The 27,715-nt window shown below is 42.5% G+C and overlaps 1 protein-coding gene across 3 annotated transcripts in view; it reads left to right on the top strand.

The window, feature by feature from the left end:
* Positions 1-647: 647 nt before the first annotated feature.
* LOC129764652 (plexin-B) overlaps positions 648-27,715 on the top strand; it is a 131,521-nt gene continuing 104,453 nt past the window's right edge. Inside the window, exons 1-2 of one of the 3 annotated variants that reach the window (XM_055763937.1) lie at positions 648-1,081; positions 20,375-21,265. In XM_055763937.1, coding sequence (XP_055619912.1) covers positions 20,414-21,265 — 852 coding nt within the window. In that variant the 5' untranslated portion in view covers positions 648-1,081; positions 20,375-20,413. Of the gene's footprint in view, positions 1,089-20,374; positions 21,266-27,715 lie in introns of all 3 variants that reach the window. The other 2 variants (XM_055763938.1, XM_055763939.1) reach the window with 2 other exon arrangements.

Raw genomic sequence — 27,715 nt, 5'->3', positions numbered from 1 at the left:
ACGCTGTACACGTACAACGCTAGTACAGCTGTATGTCTGTCCATGATATTAAACAAGATGGTGGAGTTAACAGGTGGCTCGTAATTTACACTATTTAGAAAAGACGTATGAGGAATGGCAAGACGAAAAGTTTGGATTTGTTTATGTTATTACTTACGTTGGTATGGTTACATTTGATTTCGTCGAAGGTATTTGGAGCAGTATAATAAATAAACAGTTGTCGTTGAAAATAGTAACCTAGTAACCTTTATGCATATGCTTCCGCCAGCTGTCTCGGCTAATTTGATTCAGGGAATGCTTTGATAGTGGTACCGCCACTAGCGCATAATTAATAAAAAAACAAAGCTTTTTGTGCTGGTTCATAACGGCAATCAACCGTGCCGGCGAAACTATAGTCAATGTTTAGTGTTGTTTGGATACCATCTATGTAAATAAGTTCAAACTTAAGGGATACGTCCGAACGGCAATTCTGACATTACGTTTTACCTTCCACTTCACTTTCCTTGCTTTCCTTGAACAAGCGCCCGCATCCAACAACGTAACATCGTATGGCAATACTTTGCCAACATTTCATCACTCAGTTGTACACCACTTCAATTGGCGATCTAATATCAAGTAAAGTATATTGGTGCACAGTATTACATGAAAACTGGATTGCAACTATACAGAAACCCCTCGCACGCATCTCGCAAAATAGTGTTGTTTCTGTTGAGTGAGAAGAAAGGCTTCTTCGGCGTATTAATTTATGTTGACGCAAATTATCAATATGTGCACTAAACTCATTAATTATAGTGAGTGTAGCTATCATAGTGAGTGTATATCATAAAAATATGGCAAGTTAATCAGTACTTGCTTCTAATGAAATTAGGATAAAAATATTGTATCAAAACAACATGGCTGACAAAGAAACTGTTGTGTGATTTATTTATATGACAGTTCCACATAATCGAAGAAATACAGTTTAAGTTATTCAATTCGGCCACTATATTCACACTTGAATTATCAAATTATTGCAATCTATTCCGTGAAGAATACATTCAGCAAAGCCGCATCACTACAGACCGGCTTCAATGAATCAAAGGTGAGAGGTAAAGCAAATTTGATAAAATATTCTTATCAAATAATAGGCGTCGATAGATAACATCAAAACATTAATCAAATAAAAGAATCAGCAAATAACACTAAACCCAAATAAGAGTTACTACATAGCAAAATGTGTCTGCTATGTCGTGATTCGTACCTGCAATGAGGAAGGTAATCTAGCAAATTATGTCCTGCAGTATACGTTCAACAGAGACTGGATATATCGAAATCGTTCCCAGCATAAGCGCCATTCAGAGTCCTTAAACTTGTCAGTTGACCTTTTTGATCATATTTGCTCTTTGAATAGATGGATGCGCTGATTGTAGGAGCACATCAGCATTCATTGTGGGATGCATTTTTAGCAGGAGTTAAAGTTCCTGGGTGTCACACCACGTGAACCTTTCCGATGTTTCTTAGTTCCTCAGTATGCAACGCAAACAGAAGACACAAGACTAGGGTTTGGTATCTGGCTATAAGTTTGTTTTGAATGCCCAAAAACCAGGAAGGATATGTTTCGAGTTAGATACCATTGCAAAAGCAAATGGCACCAGTTATCAATTGTTTTCTTAAAAGTTTATCGACTGCTAGCCTTCTGATCGGCTTTCCGATTGCCAATACTTGTCGATCGCTAACCTATTAACCCTTTCACGTACAACATCGAGTCTCACTCGATGTGAAATGATTGTATCAAAACTTACAACATCGGGTCTCTCTCGTGGTGTGTTTGCTTATTACAAGGCGCTAAGACGCTTAGTAGAGTAGTGAAATTACTCGATGCGGGAGCCATCAAATCGATTGTATTTGATCCGGTCCTTTGGAAATTACATTGTACGCGAAGGGGTTTTTCGGCTTTAAGCTATTTACCGGTTTCGTGTAGTGGTTTGTTGATATTCCTAGTAATATTATTATTATTTTTATAGAGTATGGCACTTCTCAGCATTGAGTTGGAATATTTACCTACAACCGGACTTCTTGAATACCAAAGGGGGATCAGGCTCTGTGGTACCTTTTATTCTTTTTTCTCTTTATAATAGTGTCTGCACAATCATCGTTTTGGTGTTCCCGTGTACGAGTGGTTAGCGTCACACCTAACTTGCCGGGGGTTCGGGTTTGATTCCCGTTCTAGTCGGAGTGATTTTTCGTCAAAGAAATTTCCTCCGACTTGCACTGTGGTCATGCGTATTCTAGAGTTTGCCACTCAGAATACATTCAAGGCGTGTTATTTAGCATAGAAATCTCAACTAAGTACTGCTTATAAAAATGTCGCAAGTAATACTACGTTGAGACGGCGAAGTTCCTCTAGAAACGTTATTGTCATTTAAGAAGAAGAAGAAGAAGAAGAAGACAATCATCGTTTTCTAATTGTGGTGATTCAGGAAACGTCGCACTATCCTACATGTTCCAAGAATCATCGCTTTCTGCAGAACCGCGAGCTGCTCTGTTACTTGCGGCTTCTCCAAAGATTGCGTGAGAGAATGTGGAACTAAACCAGTTGCTGAGATAACCACTGGTATAATACGAATGCCCGGTGGTAAGTGCGTCATTTCTTATAGTTTTTTTTTGCCAAGTCGTGGTATTTATCGGGTTTTTCAATAAGAGCGCTATAAAAGATTTTTAATGAAAACAAAAACCGTTTTAGATATCAATGAAATTTTTTATTCATGTGTAAGTACATTTGATGCCATTATGTATGGAGCTCGATTTCTTCTGCATGGCCATCACGGGCCGGTTTGCAGAAGTCCAGATGTTGAACCCAATTTTCGACGGGTTTCAAGCATAAATCGGCCGATCGTGCTGCTATTTCACGTTCGATATTCGTACGAAGTTCATCAATCGTCACTGGCTTGTTGGCATAGACCATAACCTTGACGTAGAACCACAGGAAATAGTCTAACGGCGTCAAATCGCACGATCGAGGCGGCCAATTGACTGGGCCATTTCGTGAGATAACACGCTCAATAAACCTAATTTCCAATAAACTGATTGTTAAGTTCGCTGTGTGGCTTGTGGCGCCGTACTGTTCAAACCACATATTGTCTAAGTCCATATAGTAACGTGTGGGGTCTTGATCATAACGGAAGAAGTACGGCCCAATGACGCCGCCGGACTATAAACCGCACCAAACCGTATTTTTTTCGGGATGCAATGGTGACTCATGGAGTACGTGTGGATTGCTGCCTGACCAATAACGCATATTTTGCTTATTGACGAAGCCACTCAGCCAGTAATGAGTCTCATGGCTGAAGATGATTTTTCGGTTCGTTCATTTCCCGATCAAAATCCGGATCATTTCCAATCTGTTGCTCAGCCCAATTCACGGATATACGACGCTTCTGGTGGTCAAGCGGCTTCAGTTCTTGCGTCAATTTGATCTTGTAAGGATATAGGCCAATATTTTTCCGCAAAATTCGCCACAACGACGCCACAGAGATGCACAACGCTTGAGAACGACGTGTGAGAGACTGATTTGGGTCTTCCTCAATTGATGCGCTAGTGACATCAATACTCTCGACACTACGGGCACTTCTTTGTCTCACTGGAACGGGAACATTTATTTATTTATTTATTTATTTCTTTGAATCATCTGACTCACATTTGGACTAAATGATTATTTAAAACTAAACGTCACAACTACATCAATGCTTTGGTCATACAAAATAAAAACGATACAAAATACCGAATATGTCATCTATGAATGAGTCGTCTATAAAAGGTGTCCGATGAGATATTGAAGTCAAATAAGTCGGAAACTTCGTTGAAACGGACTGACATGAAACGGACAGGATTATGCAACGCATAATTCACACTGCGTCCTTCGAGATACAGTAAGTTTCTGACACGAAGAGTACGTTCAGGCGCATAAATATTGATTTGTGTCAAAAGTGCAGGGCAGTCGATTCCTCCGGTCAAAAGTTTAGCGACAAACATAGCTTGAGCGTTGAAACGCCTTCTTTCCAGCGTCTCCAGTCCTAAAAGTTGAAACGCGCCTCGTATGGTGGCAAGTTTAGAGGATCCCGGAACTTTCGTTGAATAGACTCAATCCTTGAAATCCAATTTGCTTGAAATGGGCACCATACAACTGCGCTAAACTCCAGTATGGATCGATCTAGGGAGCAGTAGAGAGATCGGAGACAGTGTGGATCACGGAATTCCCTTGTAATTTTAAGGATGAATCCTAACTGCCGGTTGGCTTTAGCGATTATTTCACTGAAGCGTAGTCGGAAGCTGAGTGCATTGTCGATTGTCCTTCAAGGTCTCGGATATGGCTTACTCGCGCCAGAACTTGGCCACAGATGGAGTAGCCAAACACAATTGGCTTTAGCTTACGATGGAACGGAATGGTACTGCATTTCGTGATGCTGAGCGACATTATATTTCTTGAGCACCATTCTTCAAAACAGTCGACCATGTTCTGAAGTTTAAAGCAATCAAGAGCGTTCCTGATAACCATATATTGTTTCACATCATCGGCGTAAAATAAGCGACAGCCAGATGGAAGTAGTAAGAACACTTCATTGATGAACAATGAGAACAGTGGGCCTAGGTTGCTTCCTTGAGGCACTCCCGAAAAATTGGAGAAACTCGCAGATTGCGCAGATCCAATTTTGACACGCATCCACCGATCTGTTAGATAAGAGTTCAATCATATAGTGAATCTCGAAGAAATGCCTAGTTTGTTCAGCCTTGCTATCAGGATTTTGTGATCGACACGGTCGAAAGCAGCCTTAAGATCTGTGTACACTGCGTCCACCTGAGTGCCTTGTTCCATGCTGCGCAGACAGAAAGAAACAAAGTCGACCAAATTGGTAGGGACTGACCTTTTTGGGAAGAATCCATGCTGATCTTGTGATAGATAGTTCTCAGATGCTCAGATCTGGTACAAGCTCAGATCTGATACAACTTCGAATTCAATTGACGACGGTAGATTGATGTCAACCTCTAGTGCTGAATGATCGATGTCGAGCGGGATAACTGGATCAGTGGCCTCGGCAATAGAGCACCTTGATAATGCAGCATCATTTGCTAGCACTAGATCGAGCAAGCGGCCATTCCTGTTCAACACTGGATTGATCTGCGTAAGTCCAAGGAAACAGAATCCATCGAGTAAGGCCGAGGAAGCAGCTGAAAAACGTGATCGTAAGCAGTCGATGGAAGGTGGGGCGTTCGACGAGATGTTCCACACTAAACCAGACTGGTTGTAGTCGCCGAACGCGAATGCAACGTCCTGTGCTTCAAGCTGATAAATGACGGCTCCAGCGGAATCAATGTGTTTCTCGACACAGTTGAGATCAGCTCTCTTATCGGGTGAAAAATAGATTACGCCGATACTAACGACTAAACCTTTCATCCGGATTTTAACCCAAAGCTGTTCTAGAGTGTCACACACCGGAGTGGGATCAATAAAACCGCCCAACCTAGATGCGACAGCTATCAAAACACCACCACCACGTGATTTGGAGCTATTGCGAGGATTGCGATCGTTACGGTAAACGGTAAATGTCTTTCCAAAAAGTTGTGGGGAGAAAATACGGTCGTCTAGCCAGGTCTCCGTGAGAACGATGATATCGTAATATGACTCCGCGACAGCAACGAAGAAATCGTCGATTTTCGTGCCACTCAGAATACATTCAAGGCGTGTTATTTAGCATAGAAATCTCAACTAAGTACTGCTTATAAAAATGTCGCAAGTAATACTACGTTGAGACGGCGAAGTTCCTCTAGAAACGTTATTGTCATTTAAGAAGAAGAAGAAGAAGAAGACAATCATCGTTTTCTAATTGTGGTGATTCAGGAAACGTCGCACTATCCTACATGTTCCAAGAATCATCGCTTTCTGCAGAACCGCGAGCTGCTCTGTTACTTGAGGCTTCTCCAAAGATTGCGTGAGAGAATGTGGAACTAAACCAGTTGCTGAGATAACCACTGGTATAATACGAATGCCCGGTGGTAAGTGCGTCATTTCTCATAGTTTTTTTTTGCCAAGTCGTGGTATTTATCGGGTTTTTCAATAAGAGCGCTATAAAAGATTTTTAATGAAAACAAAAACCGTTTTAGATATCAATGAAATTTTTTATTCATGTGTAAGTACATTTGATGCCATTATGTATGGAGCTCGATTTCTTCTGCATGGCCATCACGGGCCGGTTTGCAGAAGTCCAGATGTTGAACCCAATTTTCGACGGGTTTCAAGCATAAATCGGCCGATCGTGCTGCTATTTCACGTTCGATATTCGTACGAAGTTCATCAATCGTCACTGGCTTGTTGGCATAGACCATAACCTTGACGTAGAACCACAGGAAATAGTCTAACGGCGTCAAATCGCACGATCGAGGCGGCCAATTGACTGGGCCATTTCGTGAGATAACACGCTCAATAAACCTAATTTCCAATAAACTGATTGTTAAGTTCGCTGTGTGGCTTGTGGCGCCGTACTGTTCAAACCACATATTGTCTAAGTCCATATAGTAACGTGTCGGTCTTGATCATAACGGAAGAAGTACGGCCCAATGACGCCGCCGGACTATAAACCGCACCAAACCGTATTTTTTTCGGGATGCAATGGTGACTCATGGAGTACGTGTGGATTGCTGCCTGACCAATAACGCATATTTTGCTTATTGACGAAGCCACTCAGCCAGAAATGAGTCTCATGGCTGAAGATGATTTTTCGGTTCGTTCATTTCCCGATCAAAATCCGGATCATTTCCAATCTGTTGCTCAGTCCAATTCACGGATATACGACGCTTCTGGTGGTCAAGCGGCTTCAGTTCTTGCGTCAATTTGATCTTGTAAGGATATAGGCCAATATTTTTCCGTAAAATTCGCCACAACGACGTCACAGAGATGCCCAACGCTTGAGAACGACGTGTGAGAGACTGATTTGGGTCTTCCTCAATTGATGCGCTAGTGACATCAATACTCTCGACACTACGGGCACTTCTTTGTCTCACTGGAACGGGAACATTTATTTATTTATTTATTTATTTCTTTGAATCATCTGACTCACATTTGGACTAAATGATTATTTAAAACTAAACGTCACAACTACATCAATGCTTTGGTCATACAAAATAAAAACGATACAAAATACCGAATATGTCATCTATGAATGAGTCGTCTATAAAAGGTGTCCGATGAGATATTGAAGTCAAATAAGTCGGAAACTTCGTTGAAACGGACTGACATGAAACGGACAGGATTATGCAACGCATAGTTCACACTGCGTCCTTCGAGATACAGGAAGTTTCTGACACGAAGAGTACGTTCAGGCGCATAAATATTGATTTGTGTCAAAAGTGCAGGGCAGTCGATTCCTCCGGTCAAAAGTTTAGCGACAAACATAGCTTGAGCGTTGAAACGCCTTCTTTCCAGCGTCTCCAGTCCTAAAAGTTGAAACGCGCCTCGTATGGTGGCAAGTTTAGAGGATCCCGGAACTTCCGTTGAATAGACTCAATCCTTGAAATCCAATTTGCTTGAAATGGGCACCATACAACTGCGCTAAACTCCAGTATGGATCGATCTAGGGAGCAGTAGAGAGATCGGAGACAGTGTGGATCACGGAATTCCCTTGTAATTTTAAGGATGAATCCTAACTGCCGGTTGGCTTTAGCGATTATTTCACTGAAGTGTAGTCGGAAGCTGAGTGCATTGTCGATTGTCCTTCAAGGTCTCGGATATGGCTTACTCGCGCCAGAACTTGGCCACAGATGGAGTAGCCAAACACAATTGGCTTTAGCTTACGATGGAACGGAATGGTACTGCATTTCGTGATGCTGAGCGACATTATATTTCTTGAGCACCATTCTTCAAAACAGTCGACCATGTTCTGAAGTCTAAAGCAATCAAGAGCGTTCCTGATAACCATATATTGTTTCACATCATCGGCGTAAAATAAGCGACAGCCAGATGGAAGTAGTAAGAACACTTCATTGATGAACAATGAGAACAGTGGGCCTAGGTTGCTTCCTTGAGGCACTCCCGAAAAATTGGAGAAACTCGCAGATTGCGCAGATCCAATTTTGACACGCATCCACCGATCTGTTAGATAAGAGTTCAATCATATAGTGAATCTCAAAGAAATGCCTAGTTTGTTCAGCCTTGCTATCAGGATTTTGTGATCGACACGGTCGAAAGCAGCCTTAAGATCTGTGTACACTGCGTCCACCTGAGTGCCTTGTTCCATGCTGCGCAGACAGAAAGAAACAAAGTCGACCAAATTGGTAGGGACTGACCTTTTTGGGAAGAATCCATGCTGATCTTGTGATAGATAGTTCTCAGATGCTCAGATCTGGTACAAGCTCAGATCTGATACAACTTCGAATTCAATTGACGACGGTAGATTGATGTCAACCTCTAGTGCTGAATGATCGATGTCGAGCGGGATAACTGGATCAGTGGCCTCGGCAATAGAGCACCTTGATAATGCAGCATCATTTGCTAGCACTAGATCGAGCAAGCGGCCATTCCTGTTCAACACTGGATTGATCTGCGTAAGTCCAAGGAAACAGAATCCATCGAGTAAGGCCGAGGAAGCAGCTGAAAAACGTGATCGTAAGCAGTCGATGGAAGGTGGGGCGTTCGACGAGATGTTCCACACTAAACCAGACTGGTTGTAGTCGCCGAACGCGAATGCAACGTCCTGTGCTTCAAGCTGATAAATGACGGCTCCAGCGGAATCAATGTGTTTCTCGACACAGTTGAGATCAGCTCTCTTATTGGGTGGTAAATAGATTACGCCGATACTAACGACTAAACCTTTCATCCGGATTTTAACCCAAAGCTGTTCTAGAGTGTCACACACCGGAGTGGGATCAATAAAACCGCCCAACCTAGATGCGACAGCTATCAAAACACCACCACCACGTGATTTGGAGCTATTGCGAGGATTGCGATCGTTACGGTAAACGGTAAATGTCTTTCCAAAAAGTTGTGGGGAGAAAATACGGTCGTCTAGCCAGGTCTCCGTGAGAACGATGATATCGTAATATGACTCCGCGACAGCAACGAAGAAATCGTCGATTTTCGTGCGCAGTCCCCTAACGTTCTGATAATAAATCAGTAGCCGGTTTGAGTCACGTGTCACATGTTGAGAGACTCCTCTTGTAGACTGAAGAGCAGGACCTGGATGGCTTTACTGATGCTGACTGTAGGGATCGCCTAAATTTGACGGGATAGGCGCAGCCATATTGCCATGACACGTGCGTCTCGGTGATCGAGTATCTACATCTGGAGATGGAGTACACTCCACTAAATGCCCCTATATGCTCCATACGAGCAACTTGTGGATTCAGAGCATGACCCAGAAGAATGGCGAGGATGTTTACTGAAAGCGTCAGACTCATCAGGTACGTAAATGCTGATTTCTGATTTATACTGGCAATGGCAGTTTGGGAGGCCCCCTTTCCATTCTCAAACTCAGGTCCGGGATGGCTGTTGAGCGCTGGCTGGAAATACTCGACTGAGATGAGGGGATTAGGGGCTTCCATAAGGCTGGCAGGCGTGCATCCCGGCATCGAGCGAGTGTTTGATACAGATGATGAATGTGGCAGATTGAAGCTTGAAGAAAGGCACATTGAAGGCGATTGCAGTGAATCAGACGAGTGACAGAAACGTTGATTAGAACCATTCAACAAATCAGGTACATACGTGTTACTATTGAATGAGTACTTGCCTGCGGTAGCGGTTTGGAAGATCCCCTCTCCATTCTCAAACTCAGAACCGGGATGGCTGTTGATCGCTGGCTGGAAAAGCTCGACTGAGATGAGGGGATTGGGGACTTCCATAAGGTTGGCAGGCTTGCATCCCGGATAATAACACGTTAACACTCCATTGACGGTGTTGCCAGAGTGACAGGAGATGAGTTTTGAGCAGGCGGTGTGGGTGTCAGTGGTTTCTGAAACTTTGAGGGAACACCAAATTTTCGAGGACCAAAATTTTCAAATTATCTGAAAAACATGCCCTCGGCCCATGTCTCCGGATCCAAAGCCTTAAATTTTAGCGATGAATCCATTCCAACTCTGAAAGACACAAAAGTGAGAGAGCTGGTGTTCTTGTCTTTTGGAATCAGCTTCACCACCGCAAGATCGCTGTTGGTTTGGAGATTTGCTTTGGCCATTGCTGTCAAGCTTCGGTTGTGACGTCAGGACGAATTCTGGAAAGATACAACCAGAATTTCTACTCCTCCTGGTTATACATAGGTACCGAAACGACATAGTCCATCATCTGCTTACTACCGACACGGCAGTTTTCCGAGGCTCGTTCAGTTGTATTCAGATCAAGCGGCCTTTTATTGGCCCTCCGTTGGGTTATTGAAGGCCAGTTAGCAGCTGGAGAAAACTTAACACTGGGATTCGAGCTCATCTGATTGATTTCAGCACGCAACTCCGTAATTGAATTCGTCAACGTGTTTAGAGATGATGTATGCTCAGTATTTGTCGAAATAGATCGGAAGAGCGAGTTTTCGAACAGTTCGGCGCAACTGTCACACATCCAGAAAAGGTTCCTCTTGTGCGACGTGAAGTACGACTGTAATGCTCTTGATACTCCGGAGCAAATGTTGATATGGAAAAAGGCACCGCAGTACCCGCGGCAAACAACATAATTAATACCGGTGACAGAATCAGAGCATTTTGAGCATGTCTTAGCCATTCTTAAGCCCCTACCGATATGCAGCGAGCGGAACAAGATTCAAATAGTCTGACACTTGACTTGTATGCAACAATGTCGTGAGTTGCCTACGATTTGAGTTACAATATTCAAATGCAGATGTCGCTCCGAGAGAAAAAAAATTGCGTGGAGTGGGGTTGAGTATTGTTTTTGGAATGCAATCACAGTCAAAACAACACACTGTTTTCACACACTTATCACGAAAAATCGAAGAAATATGCACCACCGTGTTGAAATAAGACGACAAATGAGTCGAACAAGAGGAAAATTGCTATTTAAAACTTCAAAAAACTACCATAAAAACGTCGAAAAAAAAACACAGATCATAAACAAGACATGAACCATAAAAACAGAGTTGCCAAAAAAAACATTTTGTACTACGCCTGTGGATTCAAATTTTTCCACTAGATATTCAATTGTTAATCTGACAGAATCTTTATGTCGACCATAAATTGGACGTAGCGCTCTTAAAGTTGAGGCCATTGACTCTGAATTTCGGTTGTAAATTTTAATAATCTCGACCCGTTGTTGGATCGTATATCTTTTCATTATGAAATGGCAAACTTTACTGAAAAGAAATGTCAAGAGAGCGGGGAAAAAATATGGCGTCGTTTGTTGTCCCTGTCGGTCCACTTTTGTAGCGTCCCTATTGAAATAGCCTTTAGTTATCTTGGCAGCAAACGTTGATTGAAGATTGTAGTCTAACGGTATCGCAATGTCTATAAGCAGCACTTCTTTCTTCTTTTTATCGTAAACCACAATATCAGGGCGATTACATGGTATTCGGACATCCGTAATGATCTCGCGATCGCAGTACAGCTGCAAAGCTACAAAGCGCTCTAATGCCAGTAACACCTCTTCCTCCTTCAACATGTGGCAAGGTGAATCTTTCTCTGGAGAACTTTGGATAGTGCATGCGGTGCTTTGTGAACGTCACTCTCATTGCTCTTTCTATTGTTTCCAAATCGGTTTTCGTCCACTTCAGCACCCCGAAACTTTACGTGAGTAAAGGAATTGCAAACGTATTGACGGCTTTGATCTTTTTTCACCGCAGTGGTTTGTTTTCAAAACCTGGTTGATTCTGATCAAGAATTGTTCCTGGAGTTCCTTCTTGATTTTTGTATGACAAATCCTTTCCAGTTGCAGAAACTCCAGGATTCACCTTCCATCAAATCTTGTATCACTTCACTCTCGTTGATGCGGATTTCTCCAACCTCCACCAATCGTCCACGGTGGAGCTGTACTGCCTTACACTTTTCGATTCCGAGTTCTATCCGCACATCGGAACTAAAGTCGCTAACACACTGTAGAAGACTATGTAGCGCTTCTGTAGATTGCGCAAACAGTTTCAAGTTATCCATATAGAAGGTATGATTTATTCCTATTGCTCTGTTGATATGGTAGCCATGGCTACTTCGGTTGAGTGCTCTGCTCAAGGAGTTCATTGCAAGGCAAAACCACACAGGACTCAATATGTCACTTTGGAGTGTTCCCCTGTGAATATTGAGAGTTCTGGAACTCAACATAGTTTTGTGGTCGGTTTTGAATCATTCTGTTAATCACCGCACATCTCAAACGTCCGTACAAAAGGCTTCAGCTGCACAATAAACGATAAACTGCAGCTCCTCTAGGTTCTCTACGACTTCCAGGTACACAGGTAGAACTTCCTGGTTCCACAAGTGGCACTCGTCAGTCGGTGGTAATACCGCACCTTTGGAATCTTGTGTCGGGTTAAGGAGCCCGTTCCGTGAAACTGGGTCACTGCTGCATCCGATGTACTCAGCCTAGCAGAGCTCCTCGACATATCGCTCGATCCTCCACTCTCTCTTCGCAGTTCTCGTTACACTTTCAACTTAATTGCCTATATTTCAGCCGGGGACAGCATTAGCTTATTTCTATATAGTTGGCCGGCAAATCATGGGAACTGCTCATTGTACTTTTCCAGCATCCTTGGTCTACCGGACATGTCCGTCTCCAACCGTTTACAACGTTACAACGTTCCTTGGGTTCAGCCATGGACGATTCATCAAAGCACGAAGCACGAACTTTCTTTGTACAGATACAATGCACGCTTTCCAAATGTCGAGCTGTAGGTTTGTCCTGGAGATGATGTCGTTGTAGTGGTAGATGAATATGAACTCCTCATCAAGAATTACACCCAAGTCGTGAATTCGTTGAACCCGCTCGAAGGCTTTGCCGGACAACATGTACGAGAAATTGATGAGATTTCGCTCGAAATAACTTGGCATTTCTCAACGCTCAGTGTCATTCAACTTCCGTGCACACCACGTCTCAAAAATGTTCAGCATACTTTAAAGATAATGAGAATAATCTATTTTTTCGGCGATCACGTAGACCTTAGAATCATCAGCTAAGGAGTCTCGTTCCTCGGGGCAGGATCAAGGGCATGTCATTTACGAACAACGAGAAAAGTAAGAGGCTCAAAATGGTTCCCCTGAGGCACTCCAGATATGTTTGTGAATGACTCGGACTCATTTGACCCAATTCTCACACACGAAGCTCGATTTGTCAGATGACGCGGATACAACGCGATGAGAATTGAACTAGATTGGTGCTCACGGATCTTTGTGAGAAGAGACCATGTTGATTCGTTGAGATGTACTGCTCATAACAGTCAAAATGCAATTCATTTATGATGATTTCAAACAGTTGCGAGCAGGCGCAAAGAGAGCATCCTGGACAGCTAATCTAACATGTTCAGATGAAGCTGTATAACCGTTGAAAGCGCGTTTGAACTATCGATCAAAAAGTTCGTATTTTCACTGATCAAATTTGAAGAAAGCTCGTCAAGATGCATTAATGTCGGAAGAACGTTTTCATTTCGCTTTGAGCTTACAAACGATCAGAACTGTTTTGAACTAAGTGTAAGCTTTCCTCAACACGAATTTTCTATCGGGCATACAAAAAACCATTGTATCTCCTGTTCTCATTACTATCCCTAATGAATTACAGTTTCGAGTGTTGAAATCGTTAACTGCAGTATGGAACATAGAGCAGCAGATCGACGACGTTTCAGCAAGCGTAAACAGTTGTTTGACCATGGCGGTTTACACGGAGGAAGCTTCATAGGAACGTGTGCTGTAATCGCCTGAAGTATAGCGTTGGAGAACAATTCAATGGCTTTATCAACATCTTGAATCATGTTCAGAGTATTTCAGTCTACCACGAGCAATGCTGCACACAAATGGTCAAAGAATGGAGGATGACGAGGTTCAATCATATATTCAATATATTCAGTGGATTCGCTAATCAGGTAACCAGGTAGCATGACGTCGTTTACGAGGCCAAGATCAAGAGTGCGGTTTTCTGCATTCTCCAAGTTGTTAATCTGGGTAAAGCCGTGTATGAAGAAACCATCCAGAAATGATCTGGCAGTACATGGTCGAGCAATCCAGATCAACTGACGCGTAGCCATCTTCTTTTACAGCCCAGTGCACATCGCAGAGATTATAATCACTAAACTGTAGTACAATGTCGTTAGGAGAGAGATTCGAGTGAATAGAACATTGCGATCCGTTCTGTATACAGAGTAGCCGTTCCCGAAGAGTAGCGACGCATAGATGCAATAATCTAACCAGGTCTCGGTGAGCCCAACCATGCCGTAATCAGCATCGATAATAACCAAGAAAAAAGCATCGACACTGGTTCGTAATCCAATGACGTTTTGGATGCGTAGGCTACTGAAAGATACAGAAGCATCAGGGAAGTAACCGTTGATTTGTGTGTCATACTTGCTATATGGAGCAAGCTGGAAGATCCCTTCGCCAGACCCCTCTAGCAGGACCGAGACGACTGGTGAGCGTAGGGTAGATGGTCACGACTGCAGAGGCCGACTCGGGGATTTTCGAAATGCTCAATGACGTGCGTCCCGGTTGAGAAGCCATGTCCAAAAGGTGGATTGACCTGAGTTGGAAGTGCAGGCTGTATGTCCATTTTAAGCGTTGGATGTTGAGACTCAGAGGTAGAGGTAACTGGTAGTTGTTGAATGATATCCATCGTCGAACGGGAACAATTTAAATCACGCGGAGGTTTTGGGAAACCTCCTGTTCAGCTTTCTTATTTTGATGATTTACGATTTCCGAAATGTAAACTCCGTCTGGCCATGTGTTCGCACTTAGAGCTTCCTCGCGATACTTTTCATCGACACCATTTTTAAATGAAATGAAATCAGTACCTTTTCACAAGCTTTCTAAACTCGGTGTTTTCGTCGCAGGGGATGCACTCACATGCTAAGACGAGAATTCAATCTTCCGTTACATTCCGGTAATACGGGATAGAAACATCCAACATTTTTGCTACTCAGAAGGAACTGTCGAAATTAAGGCAAAAGTTGCAGATGTTTTTTTGTGCCTTCTAGTTACCTTCTTTACATAAAACTAGCTGACCCGGCGAACTTCGACCCACCCAAAATTTTGTTTTTGTTATCACATCCACGTTTTCTTTCTAAGTGGCAATTTGGTTGGTTCAGGTCAATCACGGAGAGCAACTACGAATTGAACAGTCTACCCAAGCTCAAGCTCAAGCTCACATCCACGTTTTCTTTCTAAGCGCACGTTCATGGGTCCAATCGCAGAACTGTTCATTGATTGATCTTCTAATCTCCCCTTTGAAATTATTTTTTACTATAAAATTTCAGAACTGCTACCAAAACTCGACATTATAATATCAGATTATTTTCAGACACAATTCTCGTGCCAGATTTTTCATCTACTTGCAAATAACATGTTTCTCCGTTACATGGAATATTATGGAATTAAGACAGCCCTAAATCGTACAATTCCTTTCTCGAATTTTGCTCTTATCAACACATACGGCGATCCATTTTTATTTATATAGATAGAAGACGATATAGGAGTGCGTTTTATCACATTAAAATCCATTTCCACTTTCGAACGAAGATCAATTTCGTTACCGTAAACATCAAATAGACTAACAACGCTTGTCAATATGTAATCGTAGAACACGTGCGAATTAAAGTTTCGATTTTTTCAATTTTTTTCAGAGTTTTCCGAACTCCGAGTTTGGTTGAAATATGTGCATTATTTTTATGGGACCCCCTCCTTTCAAGAGGAGTAAGAGAGTGTCTAACTACCGTAAAAACATGTATTGCACCCTAAAACCTCTACATGTCAAATTTGGTTTCATATGCTTGATTAATTCTCGAGTAATGTAGAAATTTGTATTTCATATGTATGGCAGCCCCCCTTAAGAGAGTGGGAAGGAGTATCCAACCAGAATCATTCATTGCACCCTAGTACCCGTTGCACCCATTTGTTGCATCCGAACACCCGGCATGTTAGTTGTGACGCTAACCACTCGGCCACGGGAGCCTAAAACTTCCACATATCATATTTCGTTCCATTTGCCTGATTAATTCTCGAGTAATGTAGAGTAAATTATAAATTATATATTCGAACAAAATTCCTTTTGTGTCGATGGACGGTATAAACGTGAATTGGTCATATTATGCCAGCTGCAACTGTTTTTCTAAATAAAGAGAGAAAAGAGCTCTTGAAGTTAGGTTAATTTAGGTGAATTGAATATTTTACACGGTTAATCAAAGGATTAAAAAAAACTTGCCAAAATTTTACGACTGACAAATATTGAAATTTCGTCTGAGATGCGAAGCATTGCGTTGATGTATCCTTGATCTTTCCATCATTGATTCCGATAAAAAATGGAGGGAAAACGATTCGAGAAGCTTTTGACTATTGACTTTTCGATATTTGACGGATTTTGGTCGTTTCAGTGGAGCTCCAACAGATTTATCATTGAAACAATATTGCTAGCAACATAAACAAGTTTGCTCACTATGATCCGAAAAATGAACGACTGAACCATTTCTGAAAAGGACAGGTTTACGGTTTTACCCAAAACGGTCTTCTGTCTCTCATTAGAAACCCCAACGTTGAGAGGGCTTTTCCATTAGCGAATGTTTTATGAAAATATGTGGGAGGAAACGGTTGTGCTATGTTACAAGTTTATGAAGCTGTAAAGGGTGTGTCACATCAAATTGCATCACGGAAAAAACGCTGTAGAAATTCGCCCAGTAGACCGATCCTTTTACAAATTTTAGACAGTAAAATAAAAACTATTAAACAACTTTTGGCATTTTCTTTTTATTCATACTTCGAGCCCAAGCCCGTATGCTCTTACCTTCCTCTTTACCCCGTCCATAAGGTTCTGTACAACGTCAGGTTGTAGTTTTTTTGAACAGAAATCCATTTTCTCTTGAAGTCCGCTTCTGATTTGACAAATTTTGGGTTCTTCCGGAGGGCCTGCTTCATAATCGCCCAATATTTCTCTATTGGCGAAGCTCCGGCACGTTGGGCGGGTTCATTTCCTTTGGCACGAAGGTGACCCCGTTGGCTTCGTACCACTCCAACACGTCCTTTGAATAGTGGCACGAAGTGAGATCCGGCCAGAAGATGGTCGGGCCCTCGTGCTGCTTCAATAGTGGTAGTGCCCGTTTACCGTGCCGGTCATCACGAAGGGGGCGCTCCGCTTTCCTCAAGAGCAGATCGCTTGCCACACTATGTACTTTTTGGCAAACTTGGATAGTTTCTGCTTGTGAATCTCCTCCGGAACGCTGAATTTGTCTTCTGCGGAGAAGAACAACAGGCCCGGCAGCTGACGAAAGTCCGCTTTGACGTAGGTTTCGTCGTCCATTACCAGGCAATGCGGCTTCGTCAGCATTTCGGTGTACAGCTTCCGGGCTCGCGTCTTCCCCACCATGTTTTGCCTTTCGTCGCGGTTAGGAGCCTTCTGAACCTTGTATGTACGCAGGCCCTCCCGCTGCTTGGTTCGCTGGACGAATGAAATTGACAAATTCAGCTTATTGGCGACATCCCGGACCGAACTTTTCGGATCACGTCTAAACTGCTTAACTACGCGCTTGTGATCTTTTTCACTGACGGAGCACCCATTTTTGCCGTTCTTCACCTTCCGGTCGATGGTTTGGTTCTCGAAGTATCGTTTTAGTACTCTGCTGACCGTGGATTGGACGATTCCCAGCATCTTACCGATGTCCCGATGTGACAACTCCGGATTCACGAAATGAGTGCACAGGATTAATTCACGACGCTCTTTTTCGTTCGACGACATTTTTCCAAATTTACGAAAAATTGACAGTGAAGCATGGCCAACGTGATCTATACACTCTTATCTGATTATAAGCGAAAGCTGAAGATATAATTCCTAAAAATTAAATTTCTACAGCGTTTTTTCCGTGATGCAATTTGATGTGACACACCCTTTACTTCACTTTGGAACGAAGGGAAAATTTTGGAAAACGTACAGAAGGAAGCCAAAAGATTACGAGATAAAGCATTTCGTTAAAATCTTAAAAGTTTCATGAAATTGATCCAAATCAAAATGAAAATGTCTCATTCTGTACTAGTATTTGAGACTCCTTCAAGATAACTTTGAACTGTATTATTAAATCCGTTTAAAATCTTTTACGACCCTTACCAGTCGTCGTTAAACTCAATTAAAAATCACAAACAGTTTATTTATTATAAAATATCGACAGACATTCATAAATTTTATTGTTTAAGCTAACTAAATGTTTTAGGAGCTACAGCTAAAGTACTTTTAGAGAATTAAACTACTAGTCTACATCTGGAATTTTTCTGAAAAATTACTGGAAAATCAGGGAATATCAGGGAATTTATTTTCGGATTTTGAGCCGACACCCTGATATAGATAGATAGATAGATAGATTGTGCAAAATAAAGTATAAGTTCAATAAATTTACCATCCTTGGAAAGGTAACACAGTATGTATCAAAAAATTAGCCGGTGCTGGTAGTAAATGCGTGCGAAACCATTACATACTAACTATGAAACCAAATGCGTATTAACTATGCTCACCATGAGCCCGTTGCTAGCATGGCTCGCGTATTTATTGACCATATCGAGCTCATTGAATTCAATGTAATGAGAGAATCGATAAAAAGCCGCCATCTCCTTAACCGGCAGGATAGGTTAGATTAACATGTTCACGCCGGCGCTGTAATTCATGCTCCTCGCCCACTGTCTAGTGGGGACCATCGGTGGTACGCGCCGGCGTGAACGTATTAGGAAAATCTATGATTTGGGTCTAATTTAACCTGTTGATAACTGTAAATAATTGTCGTCAAGTGGGTCAACATAAACTGTGATTGGGGGTCTTCGTAACCTAATTGGTTGCGTGTCCGCTACTAAGCGAACGATCATGAGCTCATAACTCAGGGCTTCTTAACTGACCATCTTAGTGTGTTATTCTAGCTACTATGTCCACGCAACAATCATCATGTATCGGTAATCCCACTCCCTTACCGCTCACATTTTCGGTCTGCTGCATCGGTATTTGGCACTATTAATAACGCAACAAAGGAAGCCTCATATCAACAGTTCCGCTGTGAACAGCCCAACTGTGAACATTCGAACAGTAGCAATATTCTTACGCCGAAAAAAGGCGACATGTGTTGTGCATCGATAGAATAGGAATTCTATTGCGCCTAAACGGCTACTGTGTTATAGATAAAACAAATGTTCATCGATAGATAGCGATATTCTTACGCCTCAAAATGGTAACAGTGTAATATACAACAAAAGTTATCTTAAGATAAAAAATGTACACGAATGAATTCGGCTCTGTTACAGCTGAATTGCTAAATGAGCCTAATCAAATAAACTGTTGGGATAAAAAAAACTGTAAATAAATAAATGAAATCATACCCGAGCAACACTGGAAGTTGATTGGTCAGCCTCCGGGAGTACAACCATTCTACAGAGCTAATACTGCTTCTGGAGTATCACTATATCTTGGACTTCAGCTCTGGTGTGACGCGGAAATTGGTGGCATTCGAGACGAGGTTTGTGCCGTCTAAATATTTTAGGTTCAGACTGGATTGAATTGTTTGGGCAATGGGACATCCCGGTCAGCTCATTCTACTGCAAAGTCAGCGGTTCTTCATCAAACGGCGTTCAAGCGTTGCAATTGCAGTTCCCCCTGGTGTTCACCACCAACTTGGATCTATGCATCAAAACGAGAGTTCGGCTCACACTGAAAAGGGTTCCAAAACCCATTTTTCGCTCTAAACGTCCCGTGGCATACAGTGTGCAGCACGCCGTGGAAGACGAAATTCAGCGTCTGCAAAATCTAGACTTCTTCGTACCGGTCGACCACTCTGACTGGGTAGCATCGATCGTGGTTGTGCGGAAACCAAATGGCACCGTTCGCCATTGTGCTGACTTCGCCAAGGGTCTTAACAACGTTTTGGAACTTGGAACCTTAACCTGAACCTGAAGACATTTTCACCAAAATGGCAAGTGGTACAGTCACATTGATTTGCCCGAGGTATACCTCCAGGTTGAAGTTGACTCCAGAGACCAGACTGGCGGACACAACGATAGGTGGTCTTGCTGCCACGTGTCAGATAAGTGCAGTTTTCATGTCAGTTTTTTTTCAGCAGTTTTTTAGATGCCTGAAATAAAGCGTACGGTTCTCTGATTAGTAATGAAATGTATTTTAATAATTTGAATGTATATGAATCATATGAATGAGACGTACAAAAATATTTATTCACAAAATGTTTTTTTTCATTCTTGTACATTGCAGGGACATCGTAAGGAGCTGAACACGACTCAAGAAGCCGCTATGCCCGTCCTACTGTGGTTTAATTTGCTACTTTTGGTTAGCTTTTCAACTAAGATAATGAGTGCAATGAGCGATGGACCTAGACAAAATACTACATCAGCATTTCCATCACAAACAATAATCGCTCAGTTTTCGCTCAGGAATAACTCATATTTCACTCATATGATTTACGATAGACGAAGGAATCAACTTTATGCCGGAGCCACCAATAGGATCTTCCAACTTGATGCTAACTTAAAACAATTAAGTGAGGCAATCACAGGCCCGAAACTAGATTCTCCACAGTGTCATGCAGGCGGATGTTCCTCAGATGATGTGGAAACGTATGAAACCAGCAATCATAACAAAGTATTAATCTACGATTTTCTGGGTGACTCTTTAATTGCTTGTGGAAGCATCCATCAAGGCGCATGTGAAATTTACTATCTCAGTGGAAGGTTTCCGGATTCATCTAAATACTTGGAAGTAGCTTTGGCAGCGAATGATGAATTCTCTTCAACGTACGCATTTATTGGGCCAAGTAAATATCAATCCTGGAGAAAAGAAGATATACTCTACGTCGGAACCACTTTCACAAATGTTGGCGATTATCGCCACGATGTTCCAGCGATTTCATCTCGCAAACTAGATGATCTCAATTACGCTGAATTTTCAATCCAGCAATCGAACATTAATATCGATGTGAAATACCGTGATCATTTTCTCGTGAATTATGTGTACGGATTCAATAGTTCCGAATACGCTTATTTCGCCATCGTACAGAAGAAATCTCATTTGGCGGATGAAGCTGGGTTTATCACAAGATTGGCGCGAATTTGTGTAAACGACCCCAACTATGATAGCTACACAGAGGTAAATGAAAACAACTATGAAACAATTTGCGTTAACATTTGTGTGACTTTCAGGGTGCCAATTATTTATTTAAACATTTTCCAATAGATTCCCACAGACTAATAAAACATTATTGATATTTCATAATAATACATTTCATTCCACAATATTCATTTTCACATCGTTTTCTCACTCTACCAACTTAATATTATTCCTTCTTCTGTTTTGTTTGTATCCTTGCTTTGCTATTGTGGGATACGGATCAGAGTAGCAAAATCTCACTCATTTTACTGACAGCGCAAGATATTGAGACAACATTAAATTCAATCATCAATGCTCCTGCAGTTCATGACAAATGAACCGAACTTAATTACATGCAACCGACACTCCGTCACGTGGAACGTTTGGTTTTTGCATTATTCCCCACACTCATTCGTTTCACTGTCTCACTGAGAATGAACACCCCAATTTTTCATACGCATCTTCGATCAACTGACAGTGGAAGGGAACAAATATCCATCAAGAGAAATATCATCTCACTGACACCGCGTCAGACGTTTAAACGCGTGTTCGTGTGTATGTTTTCCTGGTATGTTTCTAACCCCGGTTCCATTTTTGTGCCGCACACACATCGATGGGCAACGGCACATTCGAGTGCTGAGTTTATGGGTGTATGACCAACGAAATTTTCATCAGGACGCAATGAAAGGGGATATTTTCGGCTTGAGCATTCACTGACATCGAGAATGAACTGATATTTCTGTCGATGGCACGAAAACTATATCAAAACAAGAGATATTTTTGCACTGATAAAAATTGCTTTTCGATTTCAACATGTTCTTTCGAAATTTTGCATCCTTGATACGGATACATAAAGTTAAATGTTGCTACCTTGTAATGAAAATCTTGATTATGTTTTTATCTTCTTCTTCTTCTTGAATGGCGTTAACGTTCCCTATGAAACTTTTGCCGTCTCAACGTATGCATTAACTAGCGTCATTTATAAATACTTAGTTGAGATTTCTATGCCAAATAACACGCCTTGAATGTATTCCGTGGGGCAAGCTCTAGAATACGCGTGACCACAGTGCAAGTCGAAGGAAATTTCTCTGACGAAAAATCCCCCGGCCAGAAAGGGAATCGAAGCCGAACACCCGGCATGATAATGTGAGACGCTAACCACTCGACCACGAGTGCACTTGATTATGTTTTTATACCATTAGCATTTTGGCAGTAACAGAGTCGAATTCAATCGTGTGCATGTTACATGTTTATCGTAAATTATGGTAAATTACATAGTAGCCATTTAGGTGTAAGAGTATTCTTTCTGTCCCATTGTCAAGTTAGACCGGACAGCGGAGGCAGTGATCATTGTTGTGTCATTAATAGCACAACACACAGCACAAGTCCGATGTTTCTTGTTGCAAGCATAGATGAAGAGAGGCCAGGACTCCGAAGACGATACATGAAAATTAACTCTCTTCTCAGTCGTTTCACTTCGAGTAGGACTACTTCGGCGTTTGCCATCAAAATGACTTGTTCATAAGTCATCCTCGCTTTTAATGCTCGTAAATTTATTTCTAGTAAATTCAATTCTAGCAAATGGTTATCCTAATTGACGTGACGAATGAATACAAATCTGCCTCTTCATTCACCATTACTACTCAACCCTGACATGTACCTTGTTACCTGCGTACACAATCTCATTTTAACTTCCATAAAAAGTGAAACCAAAACTTGATTTCTATGCAATAAGGTAGTTACAAGAAGCAAAAACTCATTTCCAATTGAATTCGAAGGCCGATGACTTCATAATCCCCTGACTATCCTAAACTTCTAAACTTCTGAGTCTCTGGAAGAATGATCCCCCGATGTGATTTGCGCAGGCCGATGCGAATTTCGCCCTAGCTTGGATTGTCAGCGCGTGTGCGGTTTAAAACGGTGTCTGTTCGGATGACAGATGATCACTGTCCTCGTTCCAGTGTGAGACTCTAAACATACTGTGATGGCCTTCCGATGAGACTGCGGGTTGGTGCAGGTCCTTAAAGTGAAACGCTCTCCATAAAGTGAAACGCACAGGAAAATTCACAAACAAATTCACGACAAGGCAATCGCACTAGATCCTCGCAAAAAAAAAACACGAACTAGCGATTGGAAACTCAAGTCTCTCAACCTTTTTGCGAGTACCCGATTCTTTGGGAAATATTGAGAGTTCGCAAATTCAACATCGTAGCGCTGCAGGAGGTGCTGGAAAGATTAGATGATGCGATCGTTTCAAGGTTGTTACACCATCTACCAAAGTTGCAGCAACACACACGAGCTGGGTACAGCTTTTATCGTGATGGGGGAGATGTAGAAACGGGTGATTGGTTGGTGGCCAATAAACTAAACAATGTGTAGAATGAGGATGTGATGTCACTTATTCAACATCAACGTCCACAACTCCCATCTAGCTAGCACCGATACCGTTACAGAAAATACGATAGCTGCCCAAAATATCGTCAAAATCGTCATCGGGGATTTCAATACTCAGGTCGGTCAAGAGGACGAGTTCAAACCGGTAATTGGTAGGTTCAGCGCCCATCTGCGAAGCAACGAAAACAACCTCTGACTTATCGACTATGTTGATCATACGTAGGACCTTATTCCAGCACAGCCTTCAATACCGTTACACGTGGAGATCTCAGCTAACGGAAACACAAATTTACTACATTTTTATCGACGGTCGGCACTCCTCATCGACGTCAGAATCTATCGTGTTGCTAAAATCGATTGTACGAATAAAATCCAGTCCACTGATCATTCAACAAGAGCCAAAGGTTGTACCGCTCATGACAACTCTACACGAGCTGAAGATTGTACCGCCCAGTGACCATTCTACCCTGGATTCCTCGAGTCAAGAGAGATGCACCACGATTGATATGAGGTACAGACTAGGGGGGGCGTCGCTGATTAATGGTCAGTTGCACCCCAATAGGAAGTATCCCGTGTCGGCCACACAAACAGAGAGTACTGGAGACTGCAACATCCCAATTATGAGAATCTTTGTAATACTAACCTCGAGCCCAATAAAAAATGGGTGGGTTATGTCTATGATATAACAGCAAGGATGACGTGAGACTACCTCAGTTTAGCAATCATTTGTTTGTATTGATTAATTTTTTGATGGAATGAAACAATCCCCGAATTCAATTGAATTCAATATATTTGCTTTGGGAGTAAAAAGATTGTAGAATGCCATGTAAGGCTAATTCATGCATTGTGATAGAGAATGTTCTTCGTTACAAGTAAATTTAATGACAGTCCTTTTACGTTTGGTATGATGCCTAGGACAAAATATGTGAACGGAAGAATTATCAAACGATTATTCTATTTTACGTTTCCTTCTGAAGTTTGCATCTCTCATGTGTACGTACGTACAACCGAGAATTTGCTTGATTTGATGAACTTCAGGCACTCAGTTTCGATTTTGACATGTACGTCGAACGCATATTGCTTAATTAAAAAGCGTTATCGCAGCAAATGGTTAACAACATTTTGCCTAATCATCAAATGGTATGCGTAGAAATTCAGTGAGCACAAGATATGAAGACATATCCTTCAATGCAATAATGAATAACCGAGCCAAAGCGCTGTGTTCGTATTAATTGCGATAGAAGCGTAGAAATATTCCATATCAATTGATGGAAACATATTTCCGATCCAGTAAGAAATGTTCGAGTTATAAGCATTCGGAATCTTTCATTTTTCCTGCATGTTTTCATTTTACCCCCTATATACTCCGGTTAGACGTAGTCTCACGTCAAAAGGAGGCATTTTGAAGAACGGACGCGAAGTCATCGAAAGGTGGAGACAGTTCTATGAACACCTGAAAAACGTGCAGACAGGAGACCAAGACGGCGTCGAAAAGAACTACTGCAATGCAGTGAGCAACAACGACGTACCAACCTCGATGATGGGCGAAGTTAAGGAGGCCATTAATCAACTCAAAAACACAAAGTAGACGATAAAGATATCCTTGCAGCGCAGCTCTTCAAGGGAGAACATTTGTAGAGAGTATACATCGATTGATGATCAGGATCTGGAACATGGAAAAGCTATCAAAGGAGTGGAAAGAAGGGATAATCTCTCTCATCTATTAAAAATATAGGAGGTTGTGCCCAAGATACGACCGCATTGTTGACGTAGAACTACGTTGTTATTTTATATAAGTCGCTCGTTTATACCCGGATTCATGCCCGGTCGACGAAGGACCAGATTTTTACATTGCGGAAGGTTTTCCAAAAGTGCCGCAAGTTCTTACGCATCACATTTTCGTCGACCTTATATGATACAATCGACCGACGACAGCTGTGGAGAATTATGTACGAACACGGTTTTCGCCGAAAGATGACAAAACTGGTTTCAGGCAACGATGGATGGTGTGCTTGCATTGTGCGGATCTCAGACAATCTATCGGAATTATTTGAGGCCCATAAAGGACTCAGCTATCTGCTCTCCCACGTGGTGCTGAAAGGTGTTATACGGAGAGCGGGCTTCAACATGCGGGGCAAGATTTTCAACAAGTATAGTTATATTACCTGCTTCGTCAATGACGTGGACATAATCGGAAGAACACATGCGACGGTAGCGTACTTGTATACCCGACTGAAATACGAAGCAGGGCTAATTGGGTTTGAGATCAATGCGTACACTCTGCATAAAACGTACATAAAACTCATAGCCTTCTAAGGAAGCAAGGCCCGCTACATCTCCCTCTCATAAAAGTAAGTAAGCCATCTTGGAAGTTTTGATTCACGAGAAGAACATCGCAGGGTTATTTCTTCTTGATCGGATAGCTCAACCGTTGGTGTAGCGTCGTTCTCAACTTCTTCAATAATCGGACCAGGATTCGGGCCAGATGTACCTTCTGCTGGATCCAGAACCGGTTGCATCAGAATAGGAACAGGGTCATCGGATGCAGAGGGTGCTGGGTTGACGGATGTAGAAGGTACAGCTGGATTAACTCGTGCAGGTGTTATTGGAGGTTGAAACTCATCGAGTAGGATTTCCCATGGTAGTTGCTGTGCTTCTTCCTCAAAAGTGTCACAATCATAGCGAGGGCACATTTGGTTGATATGCGATCTAACAAGCCTCGGTCGTCCTTTTGTGCCCAGAGCAACGATGTAATTTACGGAACCTTTCCGTTCGATGACTCGGCCAGGAACCCAGGACTTGGCATTTCTGCTATGCTGCTCAACGAAGACCAGGTCGTCACCTTCGAAATTGCGCTTGACAGCTCCATGTCGACGATTGAACTGCTCATCTTGTTTGTGGTTCCTTGCAGCTTGAGTAACGGAATCAGGTTTCCTTAGCAGGTCCAACGTGTTGCGTACTGGTCTCCCTAGGAACGCTTCAGCTGGAGACGTCGATTCCGGAGTATTCGGGTTTGGAGTAGAGCGGTACACCGAAAGAAATGTGTGCAGATGCTCCAGTGTAGGTGAACTTTCTTCATAACTCAGCTTCTTGAGGCCACTCTTGAGGGAATCGGCAAATCGCTCTGCTTGGCCGTTGGACTGCGGGTGGTATGGAGCAGTACGGAGATGGTTGATACCATTTGCATGAAAAAATAGCTGCGCGCCAGAGACTTCATCAAAGAACTTCTTGACATCAGGGTCGACAATCTGCTTTGCGTTTGCTGGCCAACCGTTATTGATGAAACCAACCACTTGTTGCAGAACTGCATCTTTCTTCGTTTCAGCCAAGATCATTTGGTGCGTTACTGGAAGGTTGCTGATGGTGTCGTCGAGAACTGCTTTCGCTTCAGATTCCACGTGAACGGAGGCAATCACGTAGTCTTCATCCGTTCGACGCTGCGATGACATCAGCCGGGACAGGAAGTCTGCATTGCCGAATTTGTCCGTAGGAACATGTTGAATGTTGAAATCGTACAGCAGGAGTGTCAGGGCCCAGCGCTGCAAGCGGTGTAGACTGGAATACCTTTCTTTGAGCCGAAAACCTTTAGTAATGGTTGGTGATCGGTTTGCAGGAGAAAATGGCGTCCATATAGCATCTCGTGGAAGCGGGTAACAGCGAATATCAGAGCCAATGCTTCCTTATCCACTTGTCCGTAGTTCATCTCTGCAGGCATCAGTGAGCGAGAGGCATGAGCGATTGCCTTTACCTCACCGGTTGGGAAACGATGCATGATGACAGCGCCAAGACCATACATTGATGCATCTGCTGCGACGATGATCTCTTTTGACGGGTCGTAGTGGGTGAGCAGCAGATCCGACAGTAGAATCGATTTGAATTTCTCAAATGATTTCTGGCAGTCCTTGGTCCAGCACCAACGAACGTCTTTCTTGAGCAGATTGTCCAGGGGAGCCCTGAGTTGCTTCATCTGCTTGACGAATCGACCGTAATAGTTGATAGCAACAAGGTAAGAACGGAGTTGCTTGACGTCCTTCGGAGGCTGCATCTTGGTAATAG

Source organism: Toxorhynchites rutilus, chromosome 2, assembly GCF_029784135.1.
Source record: "Toxorhynchites rutilus septentrionalis strain SRP chromosome 2, ASM2978413v1, whole genome shotgun sequence".
Taxonomy (NCBI): domain Eukaryota; kingdom Metazoa; phylum Arthropoda; class Insecta; order Diptera; family Culicidae; genus Toxorhynchites; species Toxorhynchites rutilus.
Note: the sequence above shows the minus strand (reverse complement) of the source record. Positions and strands in the feature narration are given on the sequence as shown.